General features: G+C 37.2%; 1 protein-coding gene across 1 annotated transcript; it reads left to right on the forward strand.

Moving 5' to 3' along the window:
* The first annotated feature begins 1,077 nt into the window (after window positions 1-1,077).
* Window positions 1,078-23,393, forward strand: LOC124593789 (uro-adherence factor A-like). Its single transcript, XM_047132138.1, has 20 exons — window positions 1,078-1,197; window positions 5,244-5,492; window positions 6,072-6,320; window positions 6,880-7,128; window positions 7,865-7,969; window positions 8,528-8,776; window positions 10,823-11,071; window positions 11,632-11,880; window positions 12,447-12,695; window positions 13,256-13,504; window positions 14,064-14,312; window positions 14,824-15,072; window positions 15,632-15,880; window positions 16,441-16,689; window positions 17,249-17,497; window positions 18,058-18,306; window positions 18,866-19,114; window positions 19,675-19,923; window positions 22,935-23,183; window positions 23,295-23,393. Exons 1-20 carry the CDS (start codon window positions 1,078-1,080, stop codon window positions 23,391-23,393), a joined length of 4,557 nt encoding a protein of 1,518 aa, XP_046988094.1.
* Window positions 23,394-24,707: the final 1,314 nt, after the last annotated feature.

Consider the following 24,707-nt stretch of genomic DNA (forward strand, 5'->3'; position numbering starts at 1 on the left):
ATACTGAGTGAAACCACACCTCCCAGAGAAAGGAATCATTTGTTCATTAATACTCAAATGTGAATTTCTGGGCAATGTTAAGCATTGTTTTCTCACTGCATCAACAAGTGAATAAATTTTCCACAGCTTATAATTAGGGTCCCGAGCACTTAGGTTATCAACAAAATGCAGATTACTTCTAAGTTTGTAACATGTATCCCTGGGCATGGCCTCAGTGACGAGAGGAAAGCAGAGAAGGATGGACCAATACATTTTTACCTGTGGTATCTTAACAGTCCCCATGACAATTCCAATCCCAATATAATGCAAAATTTCTGATTTTGTTGTTTTCAAACTAAGTGAACTAGTCTGAACAGATTTCAGGTTTGTCTGATACACCAAAAGCTCCCAAAATTCAGCTGGAAAGTAATCCACGAAAGATTCCAGTATTCCTTTAGGTCCACTGGAATCAAATTCCTGTTTGTTCTTCAGAGATGGGCCCATCTCAGGCATGCTGAAATGGAAATGAACAAATTATGGTTTGGCACCAAACCAACATTTTTAAAAAAATTTGGTGTAAAAATTCACATATTTTTGTTGCAAATAAAGAAACAAACAAACAAAAATACTGTTATTCAAAATGAATAGCGATACTTACCAAGTAGCTCTCCTCCTCAAACCTGTTGTGGATTTTTTAACACCACTATTCGCTACATCTTCAATGTTTAGAGACTGTATTTCGTCATTAGCATCACATTCAAAGTCTGACATCATAGGCTGTTGATTCATTTCAGCAAATAAGTCATCCTCAGAGTCAGAATTTGAACATTCTGCATCACTTTCATTCAGTATGCGTGATATCTCTTCATCAGTTAGCACATGAGCTGAAAACAAAAAACAATCAGTACGTTATGAAGTAGAGATCTATCCTAAAAGTAGACACCAAGAAACAAGGTACACAGACGTGTACCATGAAAACATCATCATTAACTGCACAGGAAAATTGAAATAACACACATTTGCTGCATTTCAGATAATTCTCCAACCTCTCAACTTCACTTATCACTCACTACAACGAAGACAAACACATATAGCTCTATGTATTATTTACTTACTGTCATTACGGCGCTGTCAGGCCGCCATCTTCTTTCACAACAAACTTCTGATGCGTGTACTGCTACAAGAGCTCTCCAAACGGCATCATTTGAAAGCACAATGGTACAAGACTGTGACCTCGCAGTCTCAGCACACAAAATATGCAACAGACAGCGACACAAGCTTAAGAAGGAAGGTGCACATATGTGCACTTATAGTCTGAAGAGGATATAACTTTCAAACTTCAGATCGGCTACAACTCTCTTCTAGGATAATTATTATCTTTGGTCAATTTATGGTCTGGGCTTTAACATTCGTAAATAGTAAATTTTTGAATTCTTTCTTTAAAGTTCTTGTTTCGTACCATATGGTATCCTTTCATTCAATCCTTTCTTTATGAAAAGCATTAGTATTTACATAACATTCTTGTTAATCAAACTGTCAAAAGTGTAATGACTGATTTTTCTATTTCTTTTTGCAACAAAAGAGTGTTCATTATGGGTTATATACTTGGGGTGTTACAATGTGGACCATATCTCTAATCTTTCATTGTCTTGTCTTGGAGTCGAAATCTTTAACTTCATAAGTAACATCAGACAACTGTCTTAATGGGGTAAATCCTGTGGTGTCTTGTTTGGCGGTGTTTTAGGCAAATGTTACGAAAGGTAGCACCTCATCCCAGTTGCTCTGCTCAACATCGATGAACATTGATAGCATGTCGGCCACGGTCTTATTAAGGCGTTCCGTAAGACCATTAGTTTGCAGATGGTAGGCAGTCATCATGTGATGAGTAATGTCGCATCGAAGGTTTATCTGTGTCACAAGATTCGACTGAAAAACTTTCCCGCAATGCCTAATTAACAACCTTCGGGCACCAGTGTTTTAATACAATATCTTCCACGATGAGTTTGGCTACCTCAGATGCTTCGGCTGTTTTCACGGCTTTTGTAATACTATAGCGTGTCAGATAATCAGTGCAAACAATAATCCATCTATTGCCACTAGCAGACGTTGGAAAATGTCTGAGGAGGTCAATCCCAACACGCTGGAAAGGCATTTCGGCTGGTGGAATTGGTATGAGTTGGCCAGATGGTTTCTGAGGAACTGCCTTTCTCCTCTGGCACTCTCGACAGTGTGACACATAGTGATGGACACTCCTAAATACACATGACCAGAAAAATCTCTTGCAGATTCTTCAGTGGTATGCTTCTCTTACATTCCACTACAAGATCCATGAGTTTCAGCATGGCATAACACGTGACAGTTACCTTTCTAGCACTGACTGCAGGAATGATCACTTCATCCAGCACACAGTCTCCACACACTCGGATGTGCATCTTTCTGTCCACAGTATCTCATCTCGTCTAGCATAATCTTCGAGTGACCACAATCTATAATTGCCTGAGAAGCTTTCATGAAGTCCCATACGAGAATGACGTCATGACTACATTCTTGTAAGACAATGAATTCTAAGGGCTGTGTATGGCCACTTATACCCACATGAATGACACATCTTGCTGTAGCCACCTTCAGCAGAGATGCTTGTTGCTGATGAATACGGTTTTCTGCAACTGGCGACGGTTCTTCTCCGAAATGACTGAATATGATGCTCCAGAGTCCATAAGAGCTTGGGCTGGTTGGCCATCCAAGAGGATATTGACGGTTTCCTATCATTTTTGTAGTGATCGACAGCAGAGGATTTTTTTCTTCGGTGGCCTCACCTCCAAGGAAGGTCACACCCTTTAGTTTTCCAGGTTGCGGTGGTTAGGTGATCGGCTGAAGCTTCTAAACGGCGATGGAGACCATCTTGATCGGTGCGCTGGGGAGCGTCCTCTCCAGCGGCTAGTTTGCAGCGACGGTGACCTACTACGTCCCGCACCCACACCTTCTTGTTCATCTTTGTTGTCCTAGAGTTGGTGTGAGCTACGATCGGTCTGCTGTCTTCTGGCGTGGGCATCATCAAATATCCGCCGCCTTTCTCGACAATAATGCACCACATGTTCCGGTTGTCTGTGGTGGAAACATACTGGTTGGTTATCCTGGGTCCTCCAGATGTCAGTCTTCCTTGGTGCACAAACAGGATCCTCATGCGGCATTGTAGGAACATAACTCCACCTGGATCTCGACTTTTTCACCGTTTTAAAGGGAAATGAAGGACGAGAGATTGGGTTCAATGTCTGTTTCACTTCCTCCCTTATGACCTCTTGAAGCGTCTCGGTTTTTTGCTCGCCGTGCTATCCAAGTGCCTTCTGAACTTCCTCTCTCACTATCTGATGAAGGCCGGCTGCTGTGGACGAGCGGTTCAAGGTCCTTGAGTCTGTAACCACATGGCTGCTATGGTCACAGGTTCGAATCCTGCCTCGGGCATGGAAGTGTGTGATGTCCTTAGGTTAGTTAGGTTTAAGTAGTTCAAATTCTAGGGGACTGATGACCTCAAATGTTAATTCACATAGTGCTTAGATCCATGTGAACTATTTTTATCTGACAAAGAACACTTGTGAAATCAGTTCCTTCCTCCATCACAGACATCGATACGATGTTTGAAAGCCGTTCAAACTTCTTGCATGTGATTCTTTTTTGATGCATTGTCTCGATATACTGGCACTATTTTATGAAGTCTTATGCTGTCGAAACTGTTGTGTTGGCAGAAGAGCCAACACTGTGTTACTAGTGGAGGCCAAAATGCATGCGTTTTAGGTTACGCAGGCTGGCATGAGGAGGGAAGAACTATACTGACGTGAGGTCTGGAACATGACAAGGAATTAGAATTCAGAAAGCGGACATAATTAGTTTGATACTTAACTTTAATCCATTAATGATGAACGTCGCTCTTGACAGTACATGATTCACAATATTATCTGTTCAGAATACATTCGTAGTAACTGAATATAGCGCCTTGCTAGGTCGTAGCAAATGACGTAGCTGAAGGCTATGCTAAATTGTCGTCTCTGCAAATGAGAGCGTATGTAGTCAGTGAACCATCGCTATCAAAGTTGGCTGTACAACTGGAGCGAGTGCTAGGGACTCTCTCTAGACTAAACCTGCCGTGTGGCAGAGCTCGGTCTGCAATCACTGATAGTGGTGACATGCGGGTCCAACATATACTAATTGACTGCGGCCGATTTAAAGGCTACCACATAGCAAGTGTGGTGTCTGGCGGTGACACCACAGAAACCTTCAGGAGGAAGGCTTGATACATGTCCTCAGCATCACCCCTCATGCGATGTGCAACCTTATCTTCCTCCTTCATTCTAGGATCCACTGTTTTACACAGCTCCAAGATGTCTTGAATGTAGGATGCTGTAGTTTCTCCTGGACGCTGGGCCCTGCACTTTAGTTTACCTTCAGCCTTGCACTTCTCTCCCAGTGTGTCACTGAAATACTTGTGCAGTTCTGCCTGGAATACATCCCGGCTTGTGAAATTCTCCTCATTGTTTTCATAACATTCCTTGGCAGTGCCCTCCAAGTAGAAAAATACGTTAGCCAAACACATGGTGTCATCCCATTTGTTAAATTTGGGTATATGCTCATATACCCTCAGCCACTTGCTCGGATCTTGGCCATCAACACCAGAGAAACCGGAAGGACATATCATGGGGTGGCACACAGTTGCTGTCATCGATATGTCCTCTTCTTCTTCTGTCTCCGTATAGGTTGTGATCTGTTGCATATGGCTAGAAATCGGGTATCTCGCCAAATAAACAGCGGCTCTGTCGTGGCCTGATGGAAGCCCCGTGTAGTCGATAATGTGCGCTGTCACTAGTTCCAATACCCAGCGCCACCACCAGAATAATGTCACGTAGAAGAAGGTGTAATTACATGAATGACAGACACTAACTTCAAGTAACGAAAGTTTATTCAGCACTTGCAAAAGAAAAGTGCGAAGCGAGCTGCCTCAAGCCAGAACACATGCAGTTACATACAGTTATAGACCATTCCAGTACAATGATTCTTCATATTTGTGGATACTTCAAGAATGTACTCAAACCGAATATAGAAATTTAAATTGTACAGTCCAGGAAAGTTTCGAATTCTTGACCCTTCAGGCATCAGTTTAGTATCACAACCACTACACCATGGTCCTACCTGGCTTCTTCTGTGACAATATAGAGTGTTAACATTACAGACATTTGCTACACCATATAAACAAATTATTTAATGTTGCACAGACATTCAGATGCACGACTTCCATACTCTCTAATCAAAAGAAAGATGAATGTGTTGCAAGTCAACAAATAATTTCTGACGATAAAACATCAGTGGATACAGAAACTCTTCATTGTCAGTCTAATGATTCTGACAGACAAGACATTAGAGATTTTGAGCCACCACAGTCTCAAACAATTGACACTGAGAGCCGGTCTTGTGAGGATACTCTGCCTGATGTGACTAAAGCTATGCCAAAAGGACCATTAAGTGTAAGTAGAAAAATTCTCAGATGTAATTCTGAAACACAGCTGTACTATGCCACTTACTTTATGTTTACTCTATTCATTCTAAGATGTTAACAGGTAAAATCTTACCATTAGAAACATTTGGCAGTCCTGTGAAGTTTTTTGATGAAACCAGTTAGACATCATTATTCATGAGAAAAGTAATAAAAATTCTAGATTGTAGCAATGTGTAGAATAAGAGAAAAGCATCTACTGATCTACACTGATACAATGTGTGGATCACACAATCACAATCACAATGTCTGTTATGTGTATCTCTGCTTCATACATCTCTCCAACATAGATGACTGCCATCCTTCAATTTATTCAGTGTATTCTTAAACTACAAACTTTGTGGTAAAGTGATTGTGCAGAGATATTTACTTTTGAATGCCACACATGTCTAAGTGATGTACGTTATTAGTATGGCATGAACAAATGAATAATTGAGCCAGATTATGTAGTCTTCTCGCAAATACTCTCGCAAATACCCTCATGTAACTAGACTCTTAACATTTTAGATGTTGGTCATATTGAATAAAACACTTATATATTGTTCCACAGATATTTAAACAGAAGACATCCATACTCAGTAATGAAAAGAAAGGTGAATGTGTTGAAAGTCATCTTATAATTTCTGAGGCTGAGACAATGGAGGATAGAGAGGCTCGTAATTTTGAGTCAAATGATTCTGACAAACAACACATAAAAGATCTTGAGCCACCACAATCTCAAACAATAGACAATGAGAGCCAGACTTGTGAGGATACTCTACCTGATGTGACTGAACCAATGACAAAAGGACCATTAAGTGTAAGTAGAAAAATTCCTAGATATAGTTCTCAAAGAAAGCAGTATTATTTCACTTAATTTATGTTGACAGTATTCTCTCCAAGATATTAACTGGTATTATCTTACCATCAGAGTCATTTAGCAGTGATGTAAGGTTTTTGGATAGAAACTAGTCAGAAGTTAATATTCATGAGAAAAGTAATAGAAATTCATGGTTTTAGCAGTGTGTAGAATCAGTGAACAGCAGCTACACATATACACTGAAACAATGTGTGCATTACACAATCACAGATTTTGTTATGTGTATCTCTTCTCCACGCATATTTCCACGATCGATAAGTGCTTGCCTTCCCTCTATTTAGTGTATTGTTAAACTATAACATTTGTGGTAATGTGAGTGTAGTAATATTTACTTTTGAATGCCTCCCATGTCTGAGTGTTGTACATTATTAGTAAGACACGAATGAAGGAGTAATGGAGACTCATGAGCTAATATTTTTGCAAATTCACTCATATATCTAGACTGTTAACATTTAAATGTTCAACATATTGAATAAACCACTTATTTATTGTTCCACAGATATTTAAACAGAAGACATCCATACTCAGTAATCAAAAGAAAGGTGAATGTGTTGAAAGTCATCTTATAATTTCTGAGACTGAGACATTGGAGGATACAGAGGCTCATACTTTTGAGTCTAATGATTCTGACAAACAACATACTAGAGATTTTGAGCCCTCGCAATCTCAAACAGTAGACAATGCGAGCCAGGCTTGTGAGGATACTCTACCTGAGGCGACTGAAGCAATGCCAAAAGGACCACTAACTGTAAGTAGAAAAATTCCTAGACATAGATCTCAAAGAAAGCAGTTTTATTTCACTTAATTTATGTTGACAGTATAATTTCTAAGCTATTATCTGGTATAATCTTAACATCAGAATCATTTAGCACTGATATAAGGTTTTTGGATAGAAACCAGTGAGAAGTTAATATTCATGAGAAAAGTAATAGAAATTCAGGGTTGTAGCAGTTTGTAGAATCAGAGAAAAGCAGCTACTCATATACAGTGAAACAATGTGTGCATTACACAATCACAGGTTTTGTTATGTGTATCTCTTCTCCATACATATCTCCACCATTGATAAGTGCCAGCTCTCCCTTCATTCAGTGTATTGTTAAACTATAAAATTTGTGGTTATGTGAGTGTAGTAATATTTACTTTTGAATGCCTCCCATGTCTGAGTGTTGTACATTATTAGCATGACACAAGTGAAGGAATAATGGAGACTCATAAGCTAATATTCTAACAAATTTGCACGTACATCTAGACTGTTAACATTTTAGGTGTTGGTCATATTCAATAAACCACTTTTTATTGTTCCACAGTTATTAAAACAGATGACATCCATAATCAGTAATGAAATGAAAGGTGATTGTGGAGAAAGTCACCTTATAATTCCTCAGACTAAGACAGTTGAGGATACAGAGGCTCTTAATTTTGAGTCTAATGATTCTGACATAAAACATATAAATTAAGAGCCTCTGTATCCTCAACTGTCTTAGTCTGATATTGAGGCCCCACGATCTCAAACAGTAGAAATTGAGAGCCGGGGTTGTGAGGATACTCTAAATGATGCGACTGAAACAATGACAAAAGGACCATTAAGTGTAAGTAGAGAAATTCCTAGATATAGTTATCAAAGAAAGCAGTATGGTATAACTTAATTTATGTAGACGGTAGTCTTTCTAAGATATTAACTGGTATAATCTTACCATCACAATCATTTGCCAGTGAAGTAAGGTTTTTTCATAAAACCAGACAGAAGTTATTATTGATGAGAAAGTAATAGAAATTCATGGTTGTAGCAGTGTGTAGAATCAGCGAAAAGCAGCTACTCAGATACAGTGAAACAATGTGTGCATCACTGAATCACAGGTTTTGATATGTGTATCTCTTCCTCATAGATCTCTCCACCATAGATAAGTGCCAGCCCGCTCTATAGTCAGTCTACTGTTTTACTATAACGTTGTTGGTAATCTGAGTGTAGAAATATTTACTTTTGAATGCCTCCCACGTCTGAGTGTTGTACATTATTAGTATGACATCAATGAAGAAATAGTGGATACTCATGAGCTATTATTCTTGCAAATTCGCTCATATATCTAGACTGTTAACATTTTAGATGTTGAACACATTGCATATACCACTAATTTAATGTTCCACAGATATTCAAACGGATCATATCCATACTCAGTAATCAAAAGAAAGGTGAATGTGTTGAAAATCATCTTATAATTTCTGAGACTGAGACATTGGAGGATACAGAGGCTCGTAATCTTGAGTCTAATGTTTCTGACAAACAACAAATAAGAGATTTTGATCCCTCACAATCTCAAACAGTAGGCAATGAGAGTCAGGCTTTTGAGGATACTCTACCTGATGAGCCTGAACCTATGACAAAAGGACCATTAAGTGTAAGTAGAAACATTCCTAGATATAGTTCTCAAAGAAAGCAGTATTATTTCATTTAATTTATGTTGACAGTATTCTCTCCAAGATATTAACTGGTATAATCTTACCATCAGAATCATTTAGCAGTGAAGTAAGGATTTTGGATGGAAACCAGTCAGAAGTTAATATTCATGAGAAAAGTAATAGATACTCATGGCTGTAGCAGTGTGTAGAATCAGAGAAAAGCAGCTACCGTATTTACTCAAATCTAAGCCGCACTTTTTTTCCGGTTTTTATAATCCAAAAAGCCGCCTGCGGCTTTGAATCGAGTGCAAAGCAAGCGGAAGTTCTGAAAAATGTTGGTAGGTGCCACCACAACTAACTTCTGCCGTCGAATATATGTAGCGCTACGCAGGCATGCTTTGTAGGCACAAAGGTAAATACTGGCACCAATACCAATGCATCAGTAAATAAAATTAAAAAAAAAAAAGATGGAACACGAGCTTTTTTTCTCTGCCCCGAGTTTCGACCACTGCATTTTCGTACATTATCCAACGAAATAATACAAATTCAGAATTGTTCATCTTCGAATGTAGCAGAATTTCAATGTACTACGAAAATCCGACTGGCAAACTGTTTGAGATGTTTGTCAATATGGCCAACTCTAAGTTCTGAATTTTTTCCTACCTGTGAGAAGAGATGGTTGCTAATAGGAACCTGATGAAATGTGAATCATGTGCAGTATTCTCTTCACCGTAAGAGTAATACGAATATAAACATTTTACCATGTATTCTTTCATGTTTTCTGCTATCTCATTCAAATCATGTCTGCCTAATAAACTACGAAACTAGAGACAACACAAACACGGAAGAATATACGTATCGTATCATGTTTATTTATTATTCTTACGCCTAATAGTGATACAGTCAGAAATGAAGCACGGCAACTGACTAGATTTTTAAATCTAAGACGACTCTAATTTCTGTGCAGAATTTGACGTTCTAAAGAAGCGGCCGCAAAGATTTTCAAACGAGGAAAAATTTTCGCCTAACTCTCGTTCAGAACATGTTCTATCACACGCAGTCTATTATTTGGTTCTTGTTGATCATTATCAAAGAAAGCAGCAGTGTAAGTAACAACAAATAGCAGTCTCTTGCCATTGTTTCGCTAATGAGATGATTCCTCTCCATTGTTTTTAATTGTAAGCGGCGGTAGCTTGCACAAAAGTAAGCCATGCCGAGAGCGGCGACAGGCCGTAACCACGCACTATCAGAATGCGACAAACAATGTATAACACAGCGCAGTAATGCATTTTCAGCTTAGAGTGACGCAAACACCCATAACAAAGAAAACGGCACTTATCAAATCAAAGCAAAATAAGCAATCGATCCAAATCAGACGAAGCGGGTGAAAAAGGAAGGGTACCCGTATAAATACAGACGGAGTGCCTGACGCATATCAATGGCTACGTGGTAAAGCTTAACTGCTAAGCTTACGACTCGAACCAAACTACTGCAGCTGTATCGTCATTCATTATACCTAAATTGGGTCTCGTATTAGAATGGACCAACTTTGTTCCGATTTGGAGGTGCGACCTAAAACTTTTCTCTCCCCTTGAATTTAGAGTATCAGATTTCAGGTGCGGCTAAATGGAAATTTTTTTCCCCTTAATTTCGAGTCTCATTTTTCAGGTGCGGCTTAGATTCGAGTGCGGCTTAGATTCGAGTAAATACGGTATTCATATACAGTGAAACAATGTGTGCATTACACAATCACAGGTTTTGTTATGTGTATCTCTTCTCCATACATATCTCCACGATCGATAAGTGCTTGCCCTCCTTCTATTCCGTGTATTGTTAACCTACAACATTTGTGGTAATGTGAGTGTAGTAATATTTACTTTTGAATGCCTCCCACATCTGAGTGTTGGACATTATTAGTATGACATCAATGAAGGAATAATGGATACTCATGAGCTATTATTCTTGCAAATTCGTATATATATATAGACTGTGAACAGTTTAGATCTTGAACATATTGAATAAACCACTTATTTTCTGTTCCACAGATATTTAAACGGATGACATCCATACTCAGTAAACAAAAGAAAGGTGAAGGTATTGAAAGTCATCTTATAATATCTGAGACTGAGACATTGGAGAATACAGAGGCTCGTAATTTTGAGTCTAATGATTCTGACAAACAACATACAAGAGATTTTGATCCCTCACAATCTCAAACAGTAGACAATGAGAGTCAGGCTTGTGGGGATACTCTACCTGATGCAAGTGAAGCAGTGACAAAAGGATCATTAAGTGTAAGTAGAAAAATTCCTAGATATAGTTCACAAAGAAAGCAGCATTATTTCACTTAATTTGTGTTGACAGTATTCTCTCCAGGATATTGACTGGTATAATCTTACCATCAGAATCGTTTAGCAGTGATGTAAGGATTTTGGATGGAAACCAGTCAGAAGTTAATATTCATGAGAAAAGTAATAGAAACTCATGGTTGTAGCAGTGTGTAGAATCAGAGAAAAGCAGCTACTCATATACAGTGAAACAATGTGTGCATTACACAATCACAGGTTTTGTTATGTGTATCTCTTCTCCATACATATCTCCAAGATCGATAAGTGCTTGCCCTCCCTCTATTCCGTGTATTGTTAAACTACAACATTTGTGGTAATGTGAGTGTAGTAATATTTACTTTTGAATGCCTCCCATGTCTGAGTGTTGTACATTATTAGTAAGACACGAATGAAGGAGTAATGGAGACTCATGAGCAATTATTCTTGCAAATTTACTCATATATCTAGACTGTTAACATTTTAGAGGTTGGTCATATTGAATAAAACACTTATTTATTGTTCCACAGATATTTAAACAGAAGACATCCATACTCAGTAATGAAAAGAAAGGTGCATGTGGAGAAAGTCACCTTATCATTTCTCAGACTAAGACAGTTGAGGAAACAGAGGCTCATACTTTTGAGTCTAATGATTCTGACAAACAACATATAAGAGATTTTGAGCCCACACAATCTCAAACAGTAGACAATGGGAGCCGGGCTAGTGAGGATACTCTACCTGATGTGACTGAACCAATGACAAAAGGACCATTAAGTGTAAGTAGAAACATTCCTAGATATAGTTATCAAAGGAAGCAGTATGGTATCGCTTAATTTATGTTGACGGTAGTCTTTCTAAGATATTAATTGGTATAATCTCACAAACAGAATCATTTTGCAGTGAAGTAAGGGTTTTTGATGAAACCAGTCAGAAGTTACTATTCATGAGAAAAGTAAAAGAAATTCATGGTTGTAGGAGTCAGTAGAATCAGAAAAAAGAAGCTACTCATTTACAAAGAAACAATGTGTGCATCACACAGTCACAGGTTTTGATATGTGTATCTCTTCTCCATACATCTCTCCACCATAGATAAGTGCCAGCCGCCAGCCCTCTCTTTAATCATTGTATGGTTACACTATAACGTTTCTGGTAATGTGAATGTGGGAGTATTTACTTTTGAATGCCTCCCACGTCTGAGTGTTGTACATTATTAGTATGACATCAATGAAGGAATAATGGATACTCATGAGCTATTATTCTTGCAAATTCGCTTATATATATAGACTGTGAACAGTTTAGCTCTTGAACATATTGAATAAACCACTTATTTTCTGTTCCACAGATATTTAAACGGATGATATCCATACTCAGTAATCAAAAGCAAGGTGAAGGTATTGAAAGTCATCTTATAATATCTGAGACTGAGACATTGGAGAATACAGAGGCTCGTAATTTTGAGTCTAATGATTCTGACAAACAACATACAAGAGATTTTGATCCCTCACAATCTCAAACAGTAGACAATGAGAGTCAGGCTTGTGGGGATACTCTACCTGATGCAAGTGAAGCAATGACAAAAGGACCATTAAGTGTAAGTAGAAAAATTCCTAGATATAGTTCACAAAGAAAGCAGCATTATTTCACTTAATTTGAGTTGACAGTATTCTCTCCAGGATATTAACTGGTATAATCTTACCATCAGAATCATTTAGCAGTGATGTAAGGATTTTGGATGGAAACCAGTCAGAAGTTAATATTCATGAGAAAAGTAATAGAAACTCATGGTTGTAGCAGTGTGTAGAATCAGAGAAAAGCAGCTCTTCATATACAGTGAAACAATGTGTGCGTTACACAATCACAGGTTTTGTTATGTGTATCTCTTCTCCATACATATCTCCACGATCGATAAGTGCTTGCCCTCCCTCTATTCCGTGTATTGTTAAACTACAACATTTGTGGTAATGTGAGTGTAGTAATATTTACTTTTGAATGCCTCCCATGTCTGAGTGTTGTACATTATTAGTAAGACACGAATGAAGGAGTAATGGAGACTCATGAGCAATTATTCATGCAAATTTACTCATATATCTAGACTGTTAACATTTTAGAGGTTGGTCATATTGAATAAAACACTTATTTATTGTTCCACAGATATTTAAACAGAAGACATCCATACTCAGTAATGAAAAGAAAGGTGCATGTGGAGAAAGTCACCTTATAATTTCTCAGACTAAGACAGTTGAGGAAACAGAGGCTGATACTATTGAGTCTAATGATTCTGACAAACAACATATAAGAGATTTTGAGCCCACACAATCTCAAACAGTAGACAATGGGAGCCGGGCTAGTGAGGATACTCTACCTGATGTGACTGAACCAATGACAAAAGGACCATTAAGTGTAAGTAGAAACATTCCTAGATATAGTTATCAAAGGAAGCAGTATGGTATCGCTTAATTTATGTTGACGGTAGTCTTTCTAAGATATTAATTGGTATAATCTCACAAACAGAATCATTTTGCAGTGAAGTAAGGGTTTTTGATGAAACCAGTCAGAAGTTACTATTCATGAGAAAAGTAAAAGAAATTCATGGTTGTAGGAGTCAGTAGAATCAGAAAAAAGAAGCTACTCATTTACAAAGAAACAATGTGTGCATCACACAGTTACAGGTTTTGATATGTGTATCTCTTCTCCATACATCTCTCCACCATAGATAAGTGCCAGCCCTCTCTTTAATCATTGTATGGTTACACTATAACGTTTCTGGTAATGTGAATGTGGGAGTATTTACTTTTGAATGCCTCCCACGTCTGAGTGTTGTACATTATTAGTATGACATCAATGAAGGAATAATGGATACTCATGAGCTATTATTCTTGCAAATTCGCTTATATATATAGACTGTGAACAGTTTAGCTCTTGAACATATTGAATAAACCACTTATTTTCTGTTCCACAGATATTTAAACGGATGATATCCATACTCAGTAATCAAAAGAAAGGTGAAGGTATTGAAAGTCATCTTATAATATCTGAGACTGAGACATTGGAGAATACAGAGGCTCGTAATTTTGAGTCTAATGATTCTGACAAACAACATACAAGAGATTTTGATCCCTCACAATCTCAAACAGTAGACAATGAGAGTCAGGCTTGTGGGGATACTCTACCTGATGCAAGTGAAGCAATGACAAAAGGACCATTAAGTGTAAGTAGAAAAATTCCTAGATATAGTTCACAAAGAAAGCAGCATTATTTCACTTAATTTGTGTTGACAGTATTCTCTCCAGGATATTAACTGGTATAATCTTACCATCAGAATCATTTAGCAGTGATGTAAGGATTTTGGATGGAAACCAGTCAGAAGTTAATATTCATGAGAAAAGTAATAGAAACTCTTGGTTGTAGCAGTGTATAGAATTAGAGAAAAGCAGCTACTCATATACTGTGAAACAATGTGTGCATTACACAATCACAGGTTTTGTTATGTGTATCTCTTCTCCATACATATCTCCACAATCGATAAGTGCTTGCCCTCCCTCTATTCCGTGTATTGTTAAACTACAACATTTGTGGTAATGTGAGTGTAGTAATATTTACTTTTGAATGCCTCCGGAGACTCATGAGCAATTATTCTTGCAAATTTACTCATATATCTAGACTGTTAACATTTTAGAGGTTGGTCATATTGAATAAAACACTTATTTATTGTTCCACAGATATTTAAACAGAAGACATCCATACTCAGTAATGAAAAGAAAGGTGCATGTGGAGAAAGTCACCTTATCATTTCTCAGACTAAGACAGTTGAGGAAACAGAGGCTCATACTTTTGAGTCTAATGATTCTGACAAACAACATATAAGAGATTTTGAGCCCACACAATCTCAAACAGTAGACAATGGGAGCCGGGCTAGTGAGGATACTCTACCTGATGTGACTGAACCAATGACAAAAGGACCATTAAGTGTAAGTAGAAACATTCCTAGATATAGTTATCAAAGGAAGCAGTATGGTATCGCTTAATTTATGTTGACGGTAGTCTTTCTAAGATAATAATTGGTATAATCTCACAAACAGAATCATTTTGCAGTGAAGTAAGGGTTTTTGATGAAACCAGTCAGAAGTTACTATTCATGAGAAAAGTAAAAGAAATTCATGGTTGTAGGGGTCAGTAGAATCAGAAAAAAGAAGCTACTCATTTACAAAGAAACAATGTGTGCATCACACAGTCACAGGTTTTGATATGTGTATCTCTTCTCCATACATCTCTCCACCATAGATAAGTGCCAGCCCTCTCTTTAATCATTGTATGGTTACACTATAACGTTTCTGGTAATGTGAATGTGGGAGTATTTACTTTTGAATGCCTCCCACGTCTGAGTGTTGTACATTATTAGTATGACATCAATGAAGGAATAATGGATACTCATGAGCTATTATTCTTGCAAATTCGCTTATATACATAGACTGTGAACAGTTTAGCTCTTGAACATATTGAATAAACCACTTATTTTCTGTTCCACAGATATTTAAACGGATGATATCCATACTCAGTAATCAAAAGAAAGGTGAAGGTATTGAAAGTCATCTTATAATATCTGAGACTGAGACATTGGAGAATACAGAGGCTCGTAATTTTGAGTCTAATGATTCTGACAAACAACATACAAGAGATTTTGATCCCTCACAATCTCAAACAGTAGACAATGAGAGTCAGGCTTGTGGGGATCCTCTACCTGATGCAAGTGAAGCAATGACAAAAGGACCATTAAGTGTAAGTAGAAAAATTCCTAGATATAGTTCACAAAGAAAGCAGCATTATTTCACTTAATTTGTGTTGACAGTATTCTCTCCAGGATATTAACTGGTATAATCTTACCATCAGAATCATTTAGCAGTGATGTAAGGATTTTGGATGGAAACCAGTCAGAAGTTAATATTCATGAGAAAAGTAATAGAAACTCATGGTTGTAGCAGTGTGTAGAATCAGAGAAAAGCAGCTCCTCATATACAGTGAAACAATGTGTGCGTTACACAATCACAGGTTTTGTTATGTGTATCTCTTCTCCATACATATCTCCACGATCGATAAGTGCTTGCCCTCCCTCTATTCCGTGTATTGTTAAACTACAACATTTGTGGTAATGTGAGTGTAGTAATATTTACTTTTGAATGCCTCCCATGTCTGAGTGTTGTACATTATTAGTAAGACACGAATGAAGGAGAAATGGAGACTCATGAGCAATTATTCTTGCAAATTTACTCATATATCTAGACTGTTAACATTTTAGAGGTTGGTCATATTGAATAAAACACTTATTTATTGTTCCACAGATATTTAAACAGAAGACATCCATACTCAGTAATGAAAAGAAAGGTGCATGTGGAGAAAGTCACCTTATAATTTCTCAGACTAAGACAGTTGAGGAAACAGAGGCTCATACTTTTGAGTCTAATGATTCTGACAAACAACATATAAGAGATTTTGAGCCCACAAAATCTCAAACAGTAGACAATGGGAGCCGGGCTAGTGAGGATACTCTACCTGATGTGACTGAACCAATGACAAAAGGACCATTAAGTGTAAGTAGAAACATTCCTAGATATAGTTATCAAAGGAAGCAGTATGGTATCGCTTAATTTATGTTGACGGTAGTTTTTCTAAGATATTAATTGGTATAATCTCACAAACAGAATCATTTTGCAGTGAAGTAAGGGTTTTTGATGAAACCAGTCAGAAGTTACTATTCATGAGAAAAGTAAAAGAAATTCATGGTTGTAGGAGTCAGTAGAATCAGAAAAAAGAAGCTACTCATTTACAAAGAAACAATGTGTGCATCACACAGTCACAGGTTTTGATATGTGTATCTCTTCTCCATACATCTCTCCACCATAGATAAGTGCCAGCCCTCTCTTTAATCATTGTATGGTTACACTATAACATTTCTGGTAATGTGAATGTGGGAGTATTTACTTTTGAATGCCTCCCACGTCTGAGTGTTGTACATTATTAGTATGACATCGATGAAGGAATAATGGATACTCATGAGCTATTATTCTTGCAAATTCGCTTATATATATAGACTGTGAACAGTTTAGCTCTTGAACATATTGAATAAACCACTTATTTTCTGTTCCACAGATATTTAAACGGATGATATCCATACTCAGTAATCAAAAGAAAGGTGAAGGTATTGAAAGTCATCTTATAATATCTGAGACTGAGACATTGGAGAATACAGAGGCTCGTAATTTTGAGTCTAATGATTCTGACAAACAACATACAAGAGATTTTGATCCCTCACAATCTCAAACAGTAGACAATGAGAGTCAGGCTTGTGGGGATACTCTACCTGATGCAAGTGAAGCAATGACAAAAGGACCATTAAGTGTAAGTAGAAAAATTCCTAGATATAGTTCACAAAGAAAGCAGCATTATTTCACTTAATTTGTGTTGACAGTATTCTCTCCAGGATATTAACTGGTATAATCTTACCATCAGAATCATTTAGCAGTGATGTAAGGATTTTGGATGGAAACCAGTCAGAAGTTAATATTCATGAGAAAAGTAATAGAAACTCATGGTTGTAGCAGTGTGTAGAATCAGAGGAAAGCAGCTCCTCATATACAGTGAAACAATGTGTGCGTTACACAATCACAGGTTTTGTTATGTGTATCTCTTCTCCATACATATCTCCACGATCGATAAGTGCTTGCCCTCCCTCTATTCCGTGTATTGTTAAACTACAACATTTGTGGTAATGTGAGTGTAGTAATATTTACTTTTGAATGCCTCCCATGTCTGAGTGTTGTACATTATTAGTAAGACACGAATGAAGGAGAAATGGAGACTCATGAGCAATTATTCTTGCAAATTTACTCATATATCTAGACTGTTAACATTTTAGAGGTTGGTCATATTGAATAAAACACTTATTTATTGTTCCACAGATATTTAAACAGAAGACATCCATACTCAGTAATGAAAAGAAAGGTGCATGTGGAGAAAGTCACCTTATCATTTCTCAGACTAAGACAGTTGAGGAAACAGAGGCTCATACTTTTGAGTCTAATGATTCTGACAAACAACATATAAGAGATTTTGAGCCCACAAAATCTCAAACAGTAGACAATGGGAGCCGGGCTAGTGAGGATACTCTACCTGATGTGACTGAACCAATGACAAAAGGACCATTAAGTGTAAGTAGAAACATTCCTAGATATAGTTATCAAAGGAAGCAGTATGGTATCGCTTAATTTATGTTGACGGTAGTTTTTCTAAGATATTAATTGGTATAATCTCACAAACAGAATCATTTTGCAGTGAAGTAAGGGTTTTTGAGGAAACCAGTCAGAAGTTACTATTCATGAGAAAAGTAAAAGAAATTCATGGTTGTAGGAGTCAGTAGAATCAGAAAAAAGAAGCTACTCATTTACAAAGAAACAATGTGTGCATCACACAGTCACAGGTTTTGATATGTGTATCTCTTCTCCATACATCTCTCCACCATAGATAAGTGCCAGCCCTCTCTTTAATCATTGTATGGTTACACTATAACATTTCTGGTAATGTGAATGTGGGAGTATTTACTTTTGAATGCCTCCCACGTCTGAGTGTTGTACATTATTAGTATGACATCGATGAAGGAATAATGGATACTCATGAGCTATTATTCTTGCAAATTCGCTTATTTATATAGACTGTGAACAGTTTAGCTCTTGAACATATTGAATAAACCACTTATTTTCTGTTCCACAGATATTTAAACGGATGATATCCATACTCAGTAATCAAAAGAAAGGTGAAGGTATTGAAAGTCATCTTATAATATCTGAGACTGAGACATTGGAGAATACAGAGGCTCGTAATTTTGAGTCTAATGATTCTGACAAACAACATACAAGAGATTTTGATTCCTCACAATTTCAAACAGTAGACAATGAGAGTCAGGCTTGTGGGGATACTCTACCTGATGCAAGTGAAGCAATGACAAAAGGACCATTAAGTGTAAGTAGAAAAATTCCTAGATATAGTTCACAAAGAAAGCAGCATTATTTCACTTAATTTGTGTTGACAGTATTCTCTCCAGGATATTAACTGGTATAATCTTACCATCAGAATCATTTAGCAGTGATGTAAGGATTTTGGATGGAAACCAGTCAGAAGTTAATATTCATGAGAAAAGTAATAGAAACTCTTGGTTGTAGCAGTGTATAGAATTAGAGAAAAGCAGCTACTCAGATACAGTGAAACAATGTGTGCATTACACAATCACAGGTTTTGTTATGTGTATCTCTTCTCCATACATATCTCCACGATCGATAAGTGCTTGCCCTCCCTCTATTCCGTGTATTGTTAAACTACAACATTTGTGGTAATGTGAGTGTAGTAATATTTACTTTTGAATGCCTCCCATGTCTGAGTGTTGTACATTATTAGTAAGACACGAATGAAGGAGTAATGGAGACTCATGAGCAATTATTCTTGCAAATTTACTCATATATCTAGACTGTTAACATTTTAGATGTTGGTCATATTGAATAAAACACTTATTTATTGTTCCACAGATATTTAAACAGAAGACATCCATACTCAGTAATGAAAAGAAAGGTGCATGTGGAGAAAGTCACCTTATAATTTCTCAGACTAAGACAGTTGAGGAAACAGAGGCTCATACTTTTGAGTCTAATGATTCTGACAAACAACATATAAGAGATTTTGAGCCCACACAATCTCAAACAGTAGACAATGGGAGCCGGGCTAGTGAGGATACTCTACCTGATGTGACTGAACCAATGACAAAAGGACCATTAAGTGTAAGTAGAAACATTCCTAGATATAGTTATCAAAGGAAGCAGTATGGTATCGCTTAATTTATGTTGACGGTAGTCTTTCTAAGATATTAATTGGTATAATCTCACAAACAGAATCATTTTGCAGTGAAGTAAGGGTTTTTGATGAAACCAGTCAGAAGTTACTATTCATGAGAAAAGTAACAGAAACTCATGGTTGTAGCAGTGTGTAGAATCAGAGAAAAGCAGCTACCGTATTTACTCGAATCTAAGCCGCACTTTTTTTCCGGTTTTTGTAATCCAAAAAACCGCCTGCGGCTTTGAATCGAGTGCAAAGCAAGCGGAAGTTCTGAAAAATGTTGGTAGGTGCCACCACAACTAACTTCTGCCGTCGAATATATGTAGCGCTACGCAGGCATGCTTTGTAGGCACAAAGGTAAATACTGGCACCAATACCAATGCGTCAGTAAATAAATTAAAAAAAAAAAAAAAGATGGAACACGAGCTTTTTTCCTCTGCCCCGAGTTTCGACCACTGCATTTTCATACATTATCCAACGAAAGGGTCGAGGGACATGAAAGGGAAGCAGTGGTTGGGAAGGGAGTAAGACAGGGTTGTAGCCTCTCCCCGATGTTGTTCAATGTGTATATTGAGCAAGCAGTAAAGGAAACAAAAGAAAAATTCGGAGTAGGTATTAAAATTCATGGAGAAGAAATAAAAACTTTGAGGTTCGCCGATGACATTGTAATTCTGTCAGAGACAGCAAAGGACTTGGAAGAGCAGTTGAATGGAATGGACAGTGTCTTGAAAGGAGGATATAAGATGAACATCAACAAAAGCAAAACAAGGGTAATGGAATGTAGTCTAATTAAGTCGGGTGATGCTGAGGGAATTAGATTAGGAAATGAGACACTTAAAGTAGTAAAGGAGTTTTGCTATTTGGGGAGCAAAATAACTGATGATGGTCGAAGTAGAGAGGATATAAAATGTAGGCTGGCAATGGCAAGGAAAGCGTTTCTGAAGAAGAGAAATTTGTTAACATCCAGTATTGATTTAAGTGTCAGGAAGTCATTTCTGAAAGTATTCGTATGGAGTGTAGCCATGTATGGAAGTGAAACATGGACGATAAATAGTTTGGACAAGAAGAGAATAGAAGCTTTTGAAATGTGGTGCTACAGAAGAATGCTGAAGATTAGATGGGTAGATCACATAACTAATGAGGAAGTATTGAATAAGATTGGGGAGAAGAGAAGTTTGTGGCACAACTTGACCAGAAGAAGGGATCGGTTGGTGGGACATGTTCTGAGGCATCAAGGGATCACCAATTTAGTATTGGAGGGCAGCGTGGAGGGTAAAAATCGTAAAGGGAGACCAAGAGATGAATACACTAAGCAGATTCAGAAGGATGTAGGTTGCAGTAGGTACTGGGAGATGAAAAAGCTTGCACAGGATAGAGTAGCATGGAGAGCTGCATCAAACCAGTCTCAGGACTGAAGACCACAACAACAACAACAATCCAACGAAATAATACAAATTCCGAATTGTTCATCTTCGAATGTAGCAGAATTTCAATGTACTACGAAAATACGACTGGCAAACTGTTTGAGATGTTTGTCAATATGGCCAACTCTAAGTTCTGAATTTTTTCCTACCTGTGAGAAGAGATGGTTGCTAATAGGAACCTGATGAAATGTGAATCATGTGCAGTATTCTCTTCACCATAAGAGTAATACGAATATAAACATTTTACCATGTATTCTTTCGTGTTTCCTGCTATCTCATTTAAATCATGTCTGCCTAATAAACTACGAAACTAGAGACAACAGCAAACGTGGAAGAATATACGTATCGTGTCATGTTTATTTATTATTCTTATGCCTAATCGTGATACAGTCAGAAATGAAGCACGGCAACTGACTAGATTTTTAAATCTAAGACGACTCTAATTTCTGTGCAGAATTTGACGTTCTAAAGAAGCGGCCGCAAAGTTTTTCAAACGAGGAAAAATTTTCACCTAACTCTCGTTCAGAACATGTTCTATCATACGCAGTCTATTATTTGGTTCTTGTTGATTATTATCAAAGAAAGCAGCAGTGTAAGTAACAACAAATAGCAGTCTCTTGCCATTGTTTCGCTAATGAGATGATTCCTCTCCATTGTTTTTAATTGTAAGCGGCAGTAGGGCGCATAAAAGTAAGCCATGCCGAGAGCGGCGACAGGCCGTAAACACGCACTATCAGAATGCGACAAACAATGTATAACACAGCGCAGTAATGCATTTTCAGCTTAGAGTGACGTAAACACCCATAACAAAGAAAACGGCACTTATCAGATCAAAGCAAAATAAGCAATCGATCCAAACCAGACGAAGCACATGAAAAAGGAAGGGTACCCATATAAATACGGATGGAGCGCCTGACGCGTAGCAATGGCTACGTGCTAAAGCTTAACTGCTATGCTTACGACTCGAACCAAACTACTGTAGCTGTATCGTCATTCATTATACCCAAATTGTGTCTCGTATTAGAATGGACCAACTTTGTTTCGATTTGGAGGTACGGCCTAAAAATTTTCTCTGCCCTTGAATTTCGAGTCTCAGATTTCAGGTGTGGCTTACGGGAAATTTTTTTTCCCTTTCTTTCGAGTCTCATTTTTCAGGTGCGGCTTAGATTCGAGTGCGGCTTAGATTCGAGTAAATACGGTATTCATATACAGTGAAACAATGTGTGCATTACACAATCACAGGTTTTGTTATGTGTATCTCTTCTCCATACATATCTCCACGATCGATAAGTGCTTGCCCTCCCTGTATTCAGTGTATTGTTAAACTATAACATTTGTGGTAATGTGAGTGTAGTAATATTTACTTTTGAATGCCTCCCATGTCTGAGTGTTGTACATTATTAGTAAGACACCAATGATGGAGTAATGGAGACTCATGAGCTATTATTCTTGCAAATTTACTCATGTATCTAGACTGTTAACATTTTAGATGTTGAACATATTGAATAAACCACTTATTTAATGTTCCACAGATATTTAAACGGATGAAAACCATACTCAGTAATCAAAAGAAAGGTGAATGTGTTGAAAGTCATCTTATAATTTCTGGGACTGAGACATTGGAAGATACAGAGGCTCATACTTGTGAGTCTAATGATTCTGACAAACAACATATAAGAGATATTGAGCCCACACAATCTCAAACAGTAGACAATGAGAGCTGGGCTTGTGAGGATATTCAACGTGATGCGACTGAAGAAATGACAAAAGGACCATTAAGTGTAAGTAGAGAAATTCCTAGATATAGTTATCAAAGGAAGCAGTATGGTATCGCTTAATTTATGTTGACGGTAGTCTTTCTAAGATATTAATTGGTATAATCTCACAAACAGAATCATTTTGCAGTGAAGTATGGATTTTGGATGAAAACCAGTCAAAAGTTACTATTCATGAGAAAAGTAAAAGAAATTCATGGTTGTAGGAGTCTGTAGAATCAGAAAAAAGAAGCTACTCATTTACAGAGAAACAATGTGTGCATCACACAATCACAGGTTTTGATATGTGTATCTCTTCTCCATACATCTCTCCACCATAGATAAGTGCCAGCCCTCTCTTTAGTTAGTGTATTGTTACACTATAACGTTTCTGGTAATGTGAGTGTAGAAGTATTTACTTTTGAATGCCTCCCACGTCTGAGTGTTGTACATTATTAGTATGACATCAATGAAGGAATAATGGATACTCATGAGCTATTATTCTTGCAAATTCGCTTATATATATAGACTGTGAACATTTTAGATGTTGAACATATTGAATAAACCACTTATTTACTGTTCCACAGATATTTAAACGGTTGAAATCCATACTCAGTAATCAAAAGAAAGGTGAATGTGTTGAAAGTCATCTTATTATTTCTGAGACTGAGACATTGGAGAATACAGAGGCTCATAATTTTGAGTCTAATGATTCTGACAAACAACGTACAAGAGATTTTGATCCCTCACAATCTCAAACAGTAGGCAATGAGAGTCAGGCTTGTGGGGATACTCTACCTGATGCAAGTGAAGCAATGACAAAAGGACCATTAAGTGTAAGTAGAAACATTCCTAGATATAGTTCTCAAAGAAAGCAGTATTATTTCATTTAATTTATGTTGACAGTATTCTCTCCAAGATATTAACTGGTATAATCTTACCATCATAATCATTTAGCAGTGAAGTAAGGATTTTGGATGGAAACCAGTCATAAGTTAATATTCATGAGAAAAGTAATAGAAACTCATGGTTGTAGCAGTGTGTAGAATCAGAGAAAAGCAGCTACTCATTTACAGTGAAACAATGTGCGCATCACAAAATCACAGGTTTTGTTATTTGTATCTCTTCTCCATACATCTCTCCGCGATAGATTAGTGCCTGCCCTTCCTTTATTCAGTGTATTGTTAAACTATAACTTTTGTGGTTATGTGAATGTAGAAATATTTACTTTTGAATGCCTCCCATGTCTGATTGTTGTACATTATTAGTATGGCATGAATCAAGAAATAATGGAGACTCATGAATTATTATTCTTGCAAAATGGCTCATACATTTAGACTGTTAACCTTTTATATGTTGATCATATCGAGTAAACCACTTATTTAATGCTCCACAGATATTTAAATGGTTGACATCCTTAATTTGTAATCAATAGAAAGGTTAATGTGTTGAAAGTCATCTTAGAATTTCTGACAGTAAGACAATGGGTGATAGACTCCTAATTTTGAGTCTAATGATTCTGACAAATAACATATAAGAGATTTTGAGCCC

Source organism: Schistocerca americana, chromosome 2 (assembly GCF_021461395.2).
Source record: "Schistocerca americana isolate TAMUIC-IGC-003095 chromosome 2, iqSchAmer2.1, whole genome shotgun sequence".
In the NCBI taxonomy this organism is placed as follows: Eukaryota; Metazoa; Arthropoda; class Insecta; order Orthoptera; family Acrididae; genus Schistocerca; species Schistocerca americana.